The 17,352-nt window shown below is 37.7% G+C and overlaps 1 protein-coding gene across 3 annotated transcripts in view; it reads left to right on the top strand.

Moving 5' to 3' along the window:
• The window catches only part of GABRA5 (gamma-aminobutyric acid type A receptor subunit alpha5), a 772,674-nt gene that overhangs the window by 538,672 nt on the left and 216,650 nt on the right, over positions 1-17,352 (top strand). For all 3 annotated transcript variants that reach the window (XM_044072163.1, XM_044072162.1, XM_044072164.1), the window contains exon 9: positions 12,926-13,137. In XM_044072163.1, the coding sequence (XP_043928098.1) occupies positions 12,926-13,137 (212 nt within the window). The remainder of the gene's footprint in view (positions 1-12,925; positions 13,138-17,352) is intronic.

Genomic DNA, 17,352 nt, shown 5'->3' with positions numbered 1-17,352 from the left:
ACAGCTGTCAACCTCTTAGCACAAAACACCTGCACAAAACCAGCCCCCAAACATTCAGTGAATTCAGTTCTCACCATAGCTCTCAACCTCTTAGCAAAAAACACTCGGACAAAGCCAGTAATGGGGGAGTACAGCTCCCAAACATATTCAGTGAATTCAGTTCTTACCATAGCTCTCATTCTTAGCACAAAAAACCTGGACGAAGCCAATAATGGGGGAATACAGTCTCAAAAATAGGGACAAATTTCAAATATCCATCTTATACATTTAGAAAATTGCTAGAATAAAAGCTTTTGTGTTACTGTGTACTTTCTGAAGAATATGAAGTCTGATAATCAAATGCGTGTCATTTTTAACATTTGTTAACCAGGAAAGTCTGACGTAGAACAAAAGCTAATTTTTAGCAGAGGCCCAGGGAGAAACACTCCAGACAGACACGTCTTTGTAAGATGGGAGGACACTAGAGGGAAACCACACAAACACAGGGAGGGCATGCAGACTCCACACAGAAGGTAAGGCACCCCAGCCAAGAATCAAACCAGAGAACCTGTAGTTGCTTGACAATAATGCTACCGCTGCACCAATGCACTACTGACTTTGTAAGGACACAAAAATACAGAATCCACAGATTTTATGAGGAACAGAACAAGTATGAGGGAAATAGTTGTAATTTTTTTACAAATGGTGGTGGGTAGGGAATTCAGGCTCTTGCCACCTTGGTTCAGGGTTCAAGCCTGTTCTATAGCCACCACCATACAGCACTTGGGGAATTTCGCACACACAATCTCTGAGTATAGGCTGTCCCCCTCTGTTCACAAACAAAATTTCATATGCATTAGTAACAAGGGATCTTAAATGAAGAATTACTGCAGTATCAAATTATAGGTAATGCAGTGATCATCGAGGCCAGTAAATATTCAATAACAGTCAGTATTTATAGAATGTATACAAATTAATAAATAAAAAAGGGGAGGAGGGGAGGGTACAGAGAGAGAGTGAGTGAGGAAGTTGTGATAATGGGATAATGCTAGGTGAGAGTAATGAGGGTAGAAAGGGAATTATTAAATTTACCAAGTACTGTAGTACTGCCGGAGATTAAGAGCTAGAATGAAAGGTGAGAGGGCAGTGCTTTTTGTTATCAGGTAACTCCTCTAGACATACAGACATCATTGTTCATTCTTTTTAACTTTATCTAAGACATAGCATTCATGCTCATGTTAAATCATATACAGTAAACAAAAACAGAACATTTAATATCATCAAGCAACCTGTAAACCTTTTTAATGCCAAAATAAAAGCTAACAGAATTTGTTTTGATAACATAAATTCAGTTGCTGCATTTCAAAAGCAAAATATCTTGTTTCATGCATACACCTTATCAATATCATTGTTTATCAGGTATATAACACAAAAATAACTAGCTCTATGCTCATATTTCTGAATCTATCTCATCTCACCAATGAATAAACAAGAAAAAAATGTTTTTGTTTATCTTTTTTTTGCTATATTATCCACATACTACTTAGTTGCAGCAAAAAAAAAAAAAAAAGGGTACAGATCCATTTCCATCAGACCAGCACAGCACCTACCTACCTGAGTTAGTTGTATCTATTCTTGGTGACTCGGTCTACTTCCTCTCTCGCCTCTCTCAATGGAGTCAGTCCAAGCCCTCCTTAGCCACCCAAGAGTCGGTCCAAGACAAAAAATAAATAAAAAATAAACGAACGAAGCAAGAAGCAAGCAGTAATTAAGCACCACCAATGACCTCTTGATCAACACAAGTACTACTAAGCTAGTGCTACTGATTGTTTCTTGCACTCTTGTTTGAGAAGAGAGCGAGAACCAATCAGTAGCAATCCAGCCATCCATGTCATGTACATGCCTGCGGACATGGCAGTCTGAACCCCCTTCTAATTACGGTGCGGTTAAACCCGCTTAGACTTCTGGGCATCACATTGCTGCTTTTTCTTTTATCTGGACTGCCTTATACAGCAGTCAGATATTAGATGCTGCTTTATTGTTGGAAAAAAAATAAAAAAAACCCGGAACTCGACGAGAATGCACAGTTTGAGTTCCGGGACGGACTGAGAAAAGTAAAACGCAAAATAATGGTGGAAACATTTTCTTATGGCAATTTTTGGGCAAATTAAATTAGATAATGCCATGCAACGAATGCATTAAATGTCAACTTTTCCTGGGAGGGCTGCAGTCCCACAGTCCGATAGCACGAGCCACCCCTGCATGGTTGATAACTTTTTTCCTGCTCTTATCCAATTGCCCACAATCTCTTGCAACTTGTCAGGAAGACACACTTGATCTCTTTTGCTCAACCAGTTGCAACATCGTCCTCCTGTACCTCACCCATTTTTAGGGAACCCACATATGTTAATTTGGGAACCCCTGTGTTGTAGAAAAGACTGATCCCTCTTAGATAATAGCTTTGGCCTTAATATATACCTTCAGATTTGCATGCAAATAATTACATCTGTGGTTTGAAATTATGACCGTCATACTTCAAGCGGGCAAAAATATGCAGTCGCTTACTGCAGCTGCTGCTTCAATGTGCTGTCTGCCAAGAAGGTTATGTATAGGTGCTACATTGTTCCTTGAGAGAGTCCTGAAGAGTTGATATGCCATAATTCCGGGGTGTAATTATATTAGTTATATAACATATAGTCCAGCCCTAGCTTGTAGATATAATTTTGCCCAATGTCACAAAACTAAAATATGCAGTACAAAAAGAAAATTCCCAAACTTGTTTGGGAATCTCATTAGAATGTCATAAGGTTATACTTTCAAATATTTATGTATTGTTTCTTATCAATACCTTATTCCACTTACTGCAAGTAACAAATAGTATATACAAGCCTATGTATATCACCTAAGTTATAGAAAGGTGCAGTTCAGTCGGTGACTACATTTCTCTCTGATATGATATATAAAACTACATCTTCTGAGTTACAGAGGTCATAAATGTTGTGAGATAGTCGCATGTATATTGGTTGGTCCATGTCACAGTGGCCTATACTACCATTTAACTGATAGTAGGATGTAGTCTATACCCACCCAAATATTCAGCTCATTCAGGTTTGTGTACATTCTGTTGCATCCCATAATAACCTAATATTATAAGCAGGAAGACATGATCAGAATAACGTTTACATGGACTACACATAATAAAACAGGAAATTCATGTGTGATCACTTTGGAGGAGGCAAATCCTTTGCATACTTCAGGTAGGGGGCTAGAGTCCCAATTCCTTGTCTGGTAATGTCTACGGTTCTCAGGTTGTACATACATGAAGTAAGGGGGATGCTTTGCTACTGAAAATGGGGCTCCTTTGGAGTCAGAGTATATTAGCAAAGGTATACAGATGCAACTCAAACAAAGGAAGTGCAGAAGGCTAGCCTTGTAAAATAACAATAGCCTTTACAGCTTTCCTTTCAGGAGCCTGCTGTTTGGCATTTCTTTACTTTTCAGCACTGCTGTTTCTATCAGATAATTTTAGTTACATGCCATTCATTACAAGTTTTTCAACTATACATCATGCAACTAAATGGATATAACTTTAAAAATAAATTTATGCAGCTGCGAGGAATACTGTAATAAACTGGGAAATGCTACTATTCTTTCAAAGAATACCTAAGAAATGTTATTAAAGCTGTACTGAAGATTAAAGAGAAAAAAATGAAATTTAGCAAAAGTATGATATATAAGAAAATGTTCAAATAGTGTATACCTGTACATTTGCTACTGTGAAAATATATCACAATTTGAAAAAAAAAAAGAAAAAACAAAACTCTGCTTCTTGACTGTGCACATCAGCAGTGTAAGTTTATTTTTTCCTGGAAGTTGCTGCATTAGGGCATATAATAATGATGCCTTATTTGGACAGAAGCATAGTGGGTTTTAATCACCCCACCCGAAATGGATCTGGCTAACATAATCAAATGGCCAGAATGTGAAAATCCACTCCATGGAGACTACAACTTTAAGCATTGCTTTTCTTGAAACCTAACATGATCAAAGTTCATCCCGTCTAATACCATAGAAGGCCAGTATCTCAGACATCACCATGTATACATGCATGTATGTATTTATCTAGTGAGCACAGTGCATTTAGATAGTGCGTGTGGATGTCTGAGCTGCTGGCCTACCATAGTTTTTGATGGGTAGAAATTTGATCATGTCGGCTTTCCACAAGTGCAATGTTTGACATTGTGGTCTCAATGGAGTTAGTTTTGACATTCTGGCCATTCAGTCATATCAAATAAATCCCCCCAAAGTATGTAACAGTGGAAACAGGACGAACATCAAAAATTTAAACTAAAATCACAGGAATCCTGCTTCAGGACTTCTAAGAGGATGCCTGTTAATTATAAAAGTAACAGCAGTTACACAAGCTACAGGAGTTACTGTACTACCTGCTGGAGCAAATCCTTATCATTGAGCTCAAACTGTGGACCCATTTCCTGTAAATATTTTACAATTCTATTTTGAACCAGGAAACAGAGCCAGTAAGCGCACAGTATATCTTATCCAGAAGCAGATTTTAATATTCTGTTATTTTTTAATATGTTCATACTGTACACTCCTTGTACATGGTGCACTTTGTTAATATTTATTGTTTAATATTGTTCTAGCTTAACCACCCTCTCATCCTTCTTTTATAGTACTATCGCTGTCCATTGTTTCTTTTTAGTCCTTCTCTCATCTCACCTTGTTTTATGCATCTTCTTGACACATAGGTTCATAGGTGTGTACTTGGCTAATGGCCCTGAAACCTTTACAAGCCTAGCCCATAGAAGTGCCCTGGCATCGTGCTGCCCGATGCTATCCCTATCATTTTTCCAGTTTTGTATCACTACATTCTTAATCTCGGTATTGAACATCCTTATGATTTTTCTCTCCATGTTTCATTAAACATAGTAATTGGGGGCAGCTGGTCTATCTCATATTAACTGTTGGCAGTTATGGGATGCTAAATGCATACTGCTCTCTTTCAACAAAGCAGCCACTGAATAAAATGAGCTTTGATCGCAAATCTAAACAAGCAAGTTTGTAAATTTTATCTCAGCATGCAATTAAAGCTTTCTTACTGTATCAGTTGATCTGTAAAGGGACCATCCTTCATTTATGTTCCAGTTTATCCTTTCAGTCTAATTCAGCATTTTTCTAAGATGGCTCCATGTTCATGGTAACAATCTCATTCATGTGAAACACAGCTTGATACAACACACCATACTAAGATAGCACATTTATACCCCAATTTGCCCAGTCTACCGTAAACATTGAGTGAACCCAATTCCTGCAAGGTCAATAAAAAAGAATGGGAAAATGGCCGCCACACTATTAATAGCTATATATATATATTCACTGGTCTGACTTATAGTGAACTTCAACTGGTAATTTTGGCTGAAAGTACCATTCAAGCAAAGGGACTCTACCAGAGGATATAGACGGCCATCTAGGTCTCCATTGTAGATCAGTTAATATAATAAGACTGCATCACTTGTATATAACCTCACAGATCCTCCTTTCCTGGTTTATATTAGAGCTGAATCCCTAGCAGGGAATCCATCATGGTGGAAGAAACAAGAAAAAAAAAAAGCCAAACTACAGAGGCTGAGAAGCGTAAATCCCAAACAACTGAAGTTTTAACAAAGGAGGTCCATTTCCTTAAACTGAAGGCAAAACAATCTTGGTGAACGTGTGAGATGAGGAGTCTGAGACAAAGACGTCTGCAAAAGAAATATTCCAAATGTGTGTTGAGTCACATTTTAGCAAATATAATGCAGTTAGTTATCAACTTTTAAAGGAACTGCTTGTCAACGATCAGTTTTAGCCTCCTTAGAGCAAAATAGCAAAGCAGTTAAATTACATTTCAGTAGTTATAAATTTAGGTGCCCATTTTATGTAAAACCTGATGAGATGTTGCAGATCGAGCTTGTCAAGTACTCCCTCTCCCTCAGTTTATGTACAAGTTAAGAAAACAGGAGTTCAGTGAAATTGTTTGGGGAAATTTGAATTCGGTTCTGATAGAAAATATCAGTCATCCCTAAGGAGCACCTAATTGTTGCCACCTTTCTGAAAGCTCAGTTAAGATTCCTTGTACATGAGGGCTTTCAGCATCAAGACCCTATGAGGAGATCTGTTAGGCACCAGGAAAAGTGTTTTCCAAAATACATAAACTTCAGTAGATTCATGCCAGCTGGGTCAAAATGGGGAAACACAAGTATGTAGGTCTTACCTTCAAATTCAGTAGAAAAAGAGTTTCTCAAAGTCTGGGTGGAGATAGATGTAGAACTCTTTGAAAGAAGAAGTTTACAGGCTGGGGATAAATTTAAATCTTACTCTAAACAAACCAGCTATGTGCTCCTTGGCTATGGAATAAATATGACACAGTTCATACAGATGCCTGATGTGTGTCAGAATCTCTAACCACATGGAATGGTATTGGGTACCATTCCACTGAAATGGAGACATTTCTCCCAGGTAGAAGGTTTATAGGCAGCTTCAGTTATGCTGAATACCTTCATTAGATGATCCAGAAAAATGAGAATGCCTACAGTAGGTGCAGACCCTGGGCGGAAGCCAAATGTCATCCAAGTTGTGATGCATGCTCTTGTAGTGGACTGTTTAGTTATAACTGGGAAAGTCTCCTCTCTCAGTAGTTTATTTATTTACTTATTTATTTATTATTTGTTTACCGGGAAAGTCTGACTTGGAACAAAGCCAATTTTCAACAAAGGACTGGGGAGAAAAACTCTAGACGTATGTCTTTGTAATGTGGGAGGAAACCGGGACACCTGGAGGAAACCCACACAAATGCAGGGAGGACATGCAGACTTCACACAGAAGGCACTCCTGCCAAGAATATAACCAGAGACCCTCTTGCTGTGAGGTGACAATGCAACCGCTGCACCAGTGACCACTGTACCATCCATTTCAGTAGTGACCTGAAACCCTGAAATCCAACCCTTTCAAGTCACCAGAGCAATAACTATCTGTTTTGTTTTTTCCCTTGAATTTGTTGTGGTGAGGGGTGCAATTAAAGGGGAATATAGAGAAAATGTACAAGACTGTCCTTTGACATGCTTTGTCAGTACATCAGATCATGCTTGAAACTGGCCTGGTTCTGGAAGAACATCCCTTTAAGACACTCAGTTGAAAGTCAGTGATAGTTGGATCTTGCTGATGTAGAGAACAGCCCATTTGGGCCTCTTTGATTACTTTTCAGCAAAGTACACCACTACTTTTATTTTTTACCATCTCTCCAAGAAGGAACTGCCTGCTTGTATACTGAAGAATGCACTTACGAGTTGCACAATCTTGCTCAATCTGGTATCTGTAAAGATAACCAAGTTTATTAAGCAGTCATTGTCTTGACTGTAGTCTAAGGTTTCTCCTGGGCATGTTTGTTAAGTCTAGACCCAGCTTGTATAACCATTGCAAAGACTACAGTATTCCAACCATAGTCAAAGAGATCTACACGTTTTAGTACTTGTGTACTCTTAAAGAAACTGATTGACCAAGAGAACAAGCTGTCTCTGCACAGATTTTGGAATAAGTTGCACTTTTCAAACAGCCTTTAGAAATAATCCATTCTTTGAATGAGGCCAGGGGCTTTGCTTCAGTCTCTATCTCAGTCTGAAGGGCAAGGAAGACTTCTGTTCCATTCTTGTCCTTGGCAACTTTAATTAACACATTAGTTATAGCAGATTCAGAATGCTAACTTTTCGTGGTGTCATGACTATACTAATGTAGGCTGGTGTCAAAAGCCATGAAGAATGTCTGGGGTTTCAATTAGAATTTTCATTTCTTTTTGCTGGGCACCATTTTCAAGACAAAATTTCTGCCATGCGGACTTTTTTTAGCACCTATAGTATTTATAGAAGTGCTAAATGTGGAGGGAAAAGCCTTACTGGAGAAGGATTTCCATCTGTTTTTCAACCCGAATAACTATTTTTGGTGTCCTTTTAAACAGATTACCCAGTAGTATCCATATAGTGGAAGGTTCAGCTGCTGCATTCCCTCAGAGTGACCATCATTTTGGAGGAGGTATCCCTTACTGCATCTTACAAGACTGCCTTGACTGTCATTCAGCTGGAGACTTTCCAGTGTCTCTCCCTCCTATGTATTGACAAGGCCCAGAATATTATGAAATGTTCAGCCCGGATAAGGATGAAGTGGGAGGCATAGCCATAGACTATCTTTCTGCTTTGGTGGTTTATGGTCACCATAATCATCACAGTGTATTTTCCTTGCCTTTGAATGCAGGTTTTCCAATATATAGTGATCTGTTAGTGAATGCATAATGAGCACATTCTCTGTGATGGTGTGCTGGTATCAGAGACATATTTTAGGGGCCTTAGACTAGTGGAAAGTACCTAACAATCTGTAAGTGGGACCCAATTTTTTTAACTGAACCTGTACAAATCCTGACAATGGATTCTTCACTGATAGGGTAGCACTCTCATTTTATCACCTCCATTGTTTAAAGAAGGTAGTCCTCCATGGAGTAGGCTCCATATTATCCAGCATTAGCTAAATTCAGTCCTTCTAGCATTATAGACCTTGAAGAAAAAACTTGATATCAAGGCCTCATCTACATTGAATAAACAGCTAATGCATTGTATGGAATCTAAACAAGCACGTGCGCATGCATTTATATCCCCAGTATAAAGATATTGTATGTGTCTGACAGTGAGCTATAAACAGATAAGTCATTCTGTTAACTTGTCTTATTCCAGGCAAAGTTAACACGCTAACATATTGAATCAGCTGATACTGAAGTCTACTGCTGAAGATATGGATTTAGGATCTGTGTTTGATTCAGCTATTTCACAAGTAGATGACTCACGAGTTTGAAATATTTGCTACTATATGAAGTGTAATTCTCTCCCAGTTGTTCAAGATGAAGCAGGGCTGGAGTATTTTTTTTTCCAAGTGATGTTTTGCTGTCATGCCTTGCCAGCTTTCAAGATTTCCCTCAGTCAGACAGTGCCGATGGTTCATCTACTCTGAAGATTTAATATGGAGCCATGGTGAGAACTATCCAAGTGGGACATTATTCAGGCTGACATGAGGATGGTTTGTGTTAGTACTGTTATCTTGGCAATAACATCATTTTGTAAAGCCTGACCTCAATCCCTGGTAAGGGGCACATGCAGACAGCTTCATCATACTGGCTAGCAATGCCTTTCTCTTTTGAATGCATGCTTCTTTATGCCCTACCCATTACTGGCTTGGTTAGCATCATGCTGGCTCACAGGTCTCCTTCTACATTGCTGACCTTCGTCCAGGGATAGTGGCAGTGTATGTGGCAAGCTGTACCTCTTACCCCCCAAGTATGGGCCTGTCCATCCTCTGTGCCAATACAATGAAGCACTTAAGTCAGTAGTTGAACTTGCATCACCCAAGCCATAGCCAGGACTTCATCCCTCTATCACTTGCACTTCCAGGCAAAGAAAGTCATGTATGCACTGAACATCCCAATGAGAAGAAATGACTCAACGGGTCTCCTTGAAAAGAAGGAAAACCCACTTACCTGAATCTCTAAACACTGAGATGACTTTGCCAACCCCCCCCCAACTAAATATACCAACTCTGAGATCACACTACAGTGGGGGAAGGATCAACGTTCACAATGGTGGCCAAGTGGTTCCTATCCCACAGTAACTTTCTGGTGTTTCAAGTGTTCATTAAACTGTAGTTTTGGTGACATTGTCTCAGTCTTTAGAGATTCTGGTTAGTGGATTTGCATTCTTTTCAGGTAGACCTGACCAAACATACCACTAGTATTGCTGGCCGTATGCCCTTGTTTGTATTATTATTCACTTATAGCAATCCAGCTATAGAGCTTTTCAGACCTTGAAGTACATGGTGTATATACTATTAAAACTGAGTGACACAGTACAAATAGTTCATTTTCCTGTATAAATGTCCATGTTCAGTTCATCTCATTTCTGACTTCAAATGCACACTATCACTCTCCTTTTCATGCAAAGCAGTAGCATCTGTGACAGATGCACATAATGTGCTTGCTGTTTGTGTACTGATCCCCTTTCCCCTCCATATGACAACTTTCAGTGTGCCTCCTCCAAAAATCTCCTGCTTTATCCCACCTGTCCAGCATGTCCAACTCCATGATGTTGCATTCAGTCCCTGTCTCTAGTCGCTTTCTGATGTGAGTTTGTATATTATCCACATGCTTGAGTGTCTTTCCCCATACCTTGCCATATCTCCTCTTCCCTTTTTCCAAATCTCCATGTATTTTGTATTCCTAACTGCTCGATACTGCATCTTGGTTGACTTTTTAATGTCTTCTCCATCAGATGTTAACCTAGCATCCACCTACAAATTGTTAGCATTCAGACGTTTAATGTCCATATCAGCATTACTATAACCAGTCCTTCCAGTCTTGACTGCACCTCTGTTTGACTAGTTACTTGTAAACATTTCCATGAGTTTGCTCTCTGCTTCCCAAATATCACTACCCATTCCTTGTCCACCATCCTCCATAGGTCCATAGGGCAGCAGGGTCGACAGTACCCTGTCATAAGAGTACTTTCTCATTGCTCCATAGTTTGACATACAGTCCTCATCTCTACTCATTTCCTGATAAGAGTTTGTATATTATCCACATATTTGAGTGTCTTATTCCCCAAATGCAATATTTCCTCTCATAGCCCAAAAGCACGTTGGTTGATTGCTAACATTAAACCATATCATACAGATATTTGTGTGTGTGTGTGTGCATGTGTGCGTGTGTGCGTGTGTGCGTGTGTGTGTGTGTGTGTGTGTGTGTGTGTGTGTGTGTGTGTGTGTGTGTGTGTCTGTAAGCAACAGTTAATTTGTCCTTTTTGCTTGAGTCATTGCTGCAAACGATCCATGGATCAGTCGAATTATCCAGATTACAAATGATAAAGAAACATACATACATACATACATACATACATACATAAATAAATAAATACAATTTGTCCAGCTGAATTTCCAATTTTTTTTTTGCATCCCAACATTCACTTTGCATCCATTGCACCTGTTTGTTTCTGCTTTCTTTTCCTGTCATTATCTTTTATGGGTTTAAAACCACCTATGTATCCTTTTCATCCGTTTGTCACATGTAACCCTTACCCTCCTTAACTTTTCACACAGGTATCCTTTAGTTTTCAGCACGGATGAGTGAGGCAGACTAGGGCAGTGGTGGAGAACAAAGAGCACAAACCACACACTCTGCTTCATGACCAACTTCACAGATGGATAATGTGACAGTCAGAAGAGCATTACATTTGCAGTGGGATGGGACCATGCACTTTCCAGTGGATGTCTATGTAGACTGCATCCATGTACAGTTATGTAAGCTATTACTTACTCTAATGCCTTTCTAAATACTCTTTCATCTACACACCAGCGTACCTTTTCTGTGTTATTAATTTAACATCTGAAAAGGAGGAGGAATCATAGTAGCCTAAATACATAGTCTGATAGCATTAGTTAATATGGGGAAAACAAATGATAACTACTGAAAAAAAATATAAAATACAAAAATGAGCAAGACTTTCAGCAAGCCAAATAAAATTAAATTCCCTTGTTACCCCAACAACAAGCACTCCAGTGAAGAAGGATTCCTCTGTAAAAGGCTTGGTGCAGAGGTGCCAGGAGAATATATTTTTATTCAACTTTATGAAAGTCTTTGTCATTTTATTGCGGTGGTAAAATAGCAACCGCAATGCATGCTTACTAAGAGGATGCAAAAGATAGTGCAAAAGTATAAGTGGGCATGATATGACTGACAGCGGTCTACAGAATGCCTGAAGTTTAATTTGCTGACCATTGGTGTACTGTTCAGCTGCAATGCCAGCCTCTTTGTCCACTCATTTGCTGTAGACCTGACTGACTTCAAGTGACAATAACTCACATATCTTGCAATACGTGATGCATCTGAGCCCGGGTTATGGCATCTGTTACCTACCAGTCAGTATGGTCTTAGATACTAGGCTTGTGAGCCTCACTGACAATATTTCTACTTTTGTTTTCTGTACAGGGGAGATGGTAGTGTCTCATTCATTAACAGCTGTTATATATAATACGTATGGTGGCAATTGTTCTTTGATCTACATTTGTATTTATTTATTTGTATACTGCCAACAAAACTTGCAGATATAATTCTATATTCTGGAGTAATGAGATTCATTTATGCATACCTATCTAAAGGTTCTTGCTAATCAAAATGCATATCTGACTCATTTTTCTGTATTGTGTACAGTTGCCATTTTTTCTCAGTTTTAGCAATGCTTGCGCATTACACATTATGTACTGTTTTTGAATCTTTCCCAAAATCATTTTGGAAAGAGTACAAATAAAATGTCTCGCTCTGTCACAGGTAAATGGATGATAGATCTCTGCAGTAGTGCTTAAGCATTAAAAATAAACATTTACCTTGATTCTGTAATTAATGAGAATTAGCTAATTGCAGTTTTAATACTGCTTGTTTTATTATGAAATTCTACCTGATAATCAGCAGTACTCATGTATTTGTTTCTTCTATGGCTTAACAGCCAAAAGCAACTTTTAAATGATTATAATTTTTGCTTAATTTGTACTCTTTATAAAAAGAATGATTAATGATCATCATATAACTTTATGCACAAATGTTATGCTTCCTTAAAACAATTATTGTCTACATGTTACAGATGATTTCTTTCTTTAGACCTCAGTCTGTGTTGCCAGTTCAAAGACAGACAAAACAGGGCTCTACCTAGCAGAACATTTTGAAAAGTAGAACTTCAATTTGAAGGAAAATAGGAAAAACTGTGTTATTCCTCATCACATGCCCATATTACTATGAGAATTATTTCTGCAGGTGCCAAAAACTGTTTCAGCTCACCTTTACTAATATATGTACATGTTCCTTTTTCAGGTGTAACTACAGTGCTGACAATGACAACGTTAAGCATCAGTGCACGCAACTCTTTGCCAAAGGTGGCGTATGCAACCGCGATGGACTGGTTTATAGCTGTTTGCTATGCTTTTGTGTTCTCTGCTTTAATAGAATTTGCAACGGTAAATTATTTTACAAAAAGAAGCTGGGCATGGGATGGCAAAAAGGCATCAGAAGCTGCTAAAATCAAGGTAGGTCTATTTATCATGTATGATACAAAGTATCAAACCAGACAGAGGTAGAGAAAAAACATTGTATTTGTAAGTGACATTTGCAACGTCAGCATGGGGAATAAGAGGACAGATTGTGGGATAGATGTTAGCTGGCTGTACTTTAACACAAATATTAAAAGTGACTGTTCAAATTGTGACTTGTCTAAAAAGTAAAAGGCACTTTTCCAATGAAAGTATTTTGCAGCAGTCAAGACCTCTGCTTCACCCCATCTTGGCACATCATTATTCTGAGATCACACATACTTAGAGGACATAAGTATTTGGTTTTCCAGCAGAATCGTGTATTTACAAGCTTCAGGCAAGTCAAACTTCTAACTGTGCTTTTGATTTTTGTTCCAGATGGTCAGGGTACAGCTAGTAGTCTGGTCTCAGAAGTTGTCATGGAGCAGGGGGACACTGAGTTGCTAGTGCTGTCTCACTCACCTCAGCAGAGGGGAGACCCCATGCCTGATTCAAGGAAAGAAATAGAACTTCTATGCTTTCCTCTAAATCATATAATATAGCAAACTGGAGGCTACATGAATGATAGCATGTGCATATCTCACAGGTGACTAAGAGCGAGGTGTGATGGCTATATCAGGGAAGGGACTACAAAACATAATCTGAGTGTATTGAATTTCAGCCATTCAATGTTTTTTCCATATCCAAACAGAAAATGTTCAATTATAAGAATTTTAATAAGGAAATATTACTGTGAGCTGGATCAAAATAAAAAGCTGAAATACTACCAACTAAAAAGGCACATGTGATAAGAAGAGCAGTTATCAAGTATAAAGGATAAAATTAGAAGACAAAGCTCTTTAATAATGCACCAGTCACTACCAGTGGTAAGGTATAAGTGTCAGTAAAAATCCGGTAAGAGGGAAACGGTATGAAAGAAACACAGAATTTCAGTGTGAGAAGGCAGACTGCTTATTGCAAGAAGGATGCTTCTAAAAGAACTGAATCATGAAGATAAGAAATAGGGCCTAACAAAGACAGGAAGATTGTGAAAGAGTGACTGAGAAACTAAGAATGTGAGAGAGAGAGCAAGAGAGACAACATTTCACAGATGAGGAGCAGCAGGAAAGAAGGCACCTGTTCCCCCTTATCAAACATTTATGGGTGTGATGCTACGCTTGTTTAAATGAGGAATGCATGTTTTATGATGACAGCAGAGAGGAGTAGACTAAGAGATGAGACAGTGTTAACTTGGAGTATACTGTCGGTACTGGAAGTTGTTTAAATGAGGAATGCATGTTTTATGATGACAGCAGAGAGGAGTAGACTAAGAGATGAGACAGTGTTAACTTGGAGTATACTGTCGGTACTGGAAGTCCATTAGTTACTTACAGCTTTCAACAGTCACTATCTAGTCAGTGTTAATAAAGTTACCAAGTACAGGAAAGTGTATGTTGTTGTCTTGACATTTTCTAGCTTAAGAGAACTGATAAGTATGCTGAATAAAATTAGATGATTTCTGGGGAAGGGAACTATGTACAATAGCAACCCCATGAGTCCATCTTAGGGAGTGAGCAGTCTGATGGGCTTGACCTTGTTAGTGTAACTGTTCTCAAGGTTATACATATGTGTGTATGCGTATTTTAGAGAAATGTTCAGTATTAAATATGAATTTGCTAAGATACTGCATGCATTCAGTAGAAGTAACTGTAAAACTGCAAAACTCATGTAGGTTTCCTTTTTTTTTTCAATAATAATTCTTTATTTTTCTTTTTATTCTAAATGTTAATACAATACTACAACCTATTTACAATATATACATGAATGCTTCCAACAGTTACATAGAGTCATTATACATAACTATACACTTCTAAATAGATATTACAGAGAGAAAAAAAAAAGAATAAAATCTAGTATCAGTATAATACTTATCTATAGACAACTCCATAGTTAATCTGTACTTCCCAGAGAAAAGTGGAATGGAACCTTAAGCTAAGACAATGTTAAAGATTTGCTCCCATATTTTTGTATTATTTACACTTTTCTTATGATCACTAATTAATAATTTATGTGAAAACTCATGTAGGTTTCCTGATGCTTTGGCTTAAAACAAATTGGTATGACAGAAATCTTGACAGGAATTATATAATATGAAGGAAATCAGATGTAAATTAGCTTGGAGTCTTTGGTAAGAGCTTTCAAGAAGCATCTGCAATATTTTTGATACTATACCTGCAAACTTGTTTATTAACATAAGATTATTTTAACAAGTGTAGTTGTCAGTACCTACCCTGTTTACATAAATATAAGAATAGTCTGTCATTAATAGTAAGCAATGCCAACACTGTTTGCATAAAGAGTGCAGATTTAAAACATGGTGCTACAGAGTACTTGTTTTCCTCTTAACCGAAGGAGATATGACAAATTTCTTCTGTGCAAAGTATTAAAATTCCTTTTTTGTAATGTAAAACCTCAATGAATTCAAATTGTTTAAATACAAACTGTTGTGCAAGTATAGAAATGTACCTGGAAATATGTAACAAATTAGTCCTGAATCTAAACACTTTTCCCAAACATTAATGTGTCAGAATGTGATTTTTTTAATTACTGCATTATTTAATGTTTGAATGTATGCTTTAGTTTATACTTATTATACCCAGAACCAAAACATGAGTCTGGAAAGGAATTTAATATTTTTATATTGAGAATGCTTTGTTATGGAAAGTTAACCCCAGAACATATTACATGTTATCTAATTATTTTTTAATAATTATTGCAATCCTATCCGAAAAAAAACATGTGATGTGACTGCGTAGTCCTAAACTTTTACTGTTTATGAAATTTCAACTGAAACTAAGAAAATAACTCAAGGATAAAAGTAACTCCTACAATAATTAATAACCTTAGCATTTGGATAGCACTATATATGGCAAACCTGAAGTGTTCCCTACAGAAGGCAAGGATTTCCTGACAACACTTCAGAATGTGGAAGTTTAACTCCATAAATATTGACTGGGTACATTACTCCGTACCCAAATATTAACTTATTAACAGAAACACAACTGTTCAGGGTACGTGGCTTGATTCCTCCCACGTTCATTTACCTACTATGTGATCATGGCTGGCCTTAGGCATAGGCCAACTAAGCGGCTGCCTAGGGCGCCACTCTAGTAGGGGCACTTTTCCAGTATTTATTTGGTATAGGTAGACTAGGATGGGGGCACCAGATGGTGTGGAGGGGGGCACTGTGGAACCCTTTTGCCTAGGGCACCAGTTGACCTAAGGCCGCTCCTGTATGTGATTCTGAGCAACTCCCATAACCAGACGATTTTTTCAGGTTGCCCTTTATATGGACAGTTACATCTAGTAGACTTAGCCAGTCAACACGTAGGTAAAACAATGACTGTATTCATCAAAACAGTTTGAAACAAGCAATTATAAAAGAAAAAAAAAACTTAATGATGACACATATTAGATGTCATACTGACAAGCTTAGGTTCTTTCTATTCCCCACTGTGGCTTATAATCTCCATTATTAACACAGTTCACGGTACCATCTTTTAACCAAATAGTAAATTCAAACTGAGTCATAAATAAAACACCCTTCCTCAATTTTATTAGATGTTAACTGTGGTGCAATAATTAACACACCTATGAAAACAGACTTGGATATTTTTAACAGTGGCCCAAATACAATCAGTGATCCAATGATATTATTATCATCTCCATTCATGAATTAATACTGGTAAGACACAAATCTACAGGTAAAGTCAAGAAAAAAATTATTTGATCGTATCATTAAATTTATAATATATGCAACTGAAAAAAGCATACTACTTAGCTTTTAAATGTCCCCTATCATAAAACCAGATCTATGTCAAAGTTTAGGAGCTACTAATTTTTTTTTTGCTTGCTGTTTGTTTGTTTATCAGATCTTCCAGACCTATGAACTCAGCTTGATCATAAAGGGTAAAAGCAATAGTAATGGATTATTTAATTATGTCACAAAACTGAAAAGAAAATGAAAAAAAAACAAAGTAATTATCCTGTCACATGTAATCACAGAAAAAAAATGTGCAGATTGCAAAATAAACAAATTGTATAACACAGTGTAAATGAGGCAAGGAGAGACATATATAACTAAAAGTGAGGCTGCCACATTTAAACAGTTCAGTGGGATGACAAAGCATACCTGTCAGCTTTGTGTGTTAGCTCTCAACCTCTTAGCACAAG

The sequence above is a fragment of the Protopterus annectens genome, chromosome 5.part0 (assembly GCF_019279795.1).
Source record: "Protopterus annectens isolate FY-2018-M chromosome 5.part0, PAN1.0, whole genome shotgun sequence".
In the NCBI taxonomy this organism is placed as follows: domain Eukaryota; kingdom Metazoa; phylum Chordata; order Ceratodontiformes; family Protopteridae; genus Protopterus; species Protopterus annectens.
The sequence above is the reverse complement of the archived record's forward strand: the minus strand, read 5'-3'. Positions and strand labels throughout refer to the sequence as shown.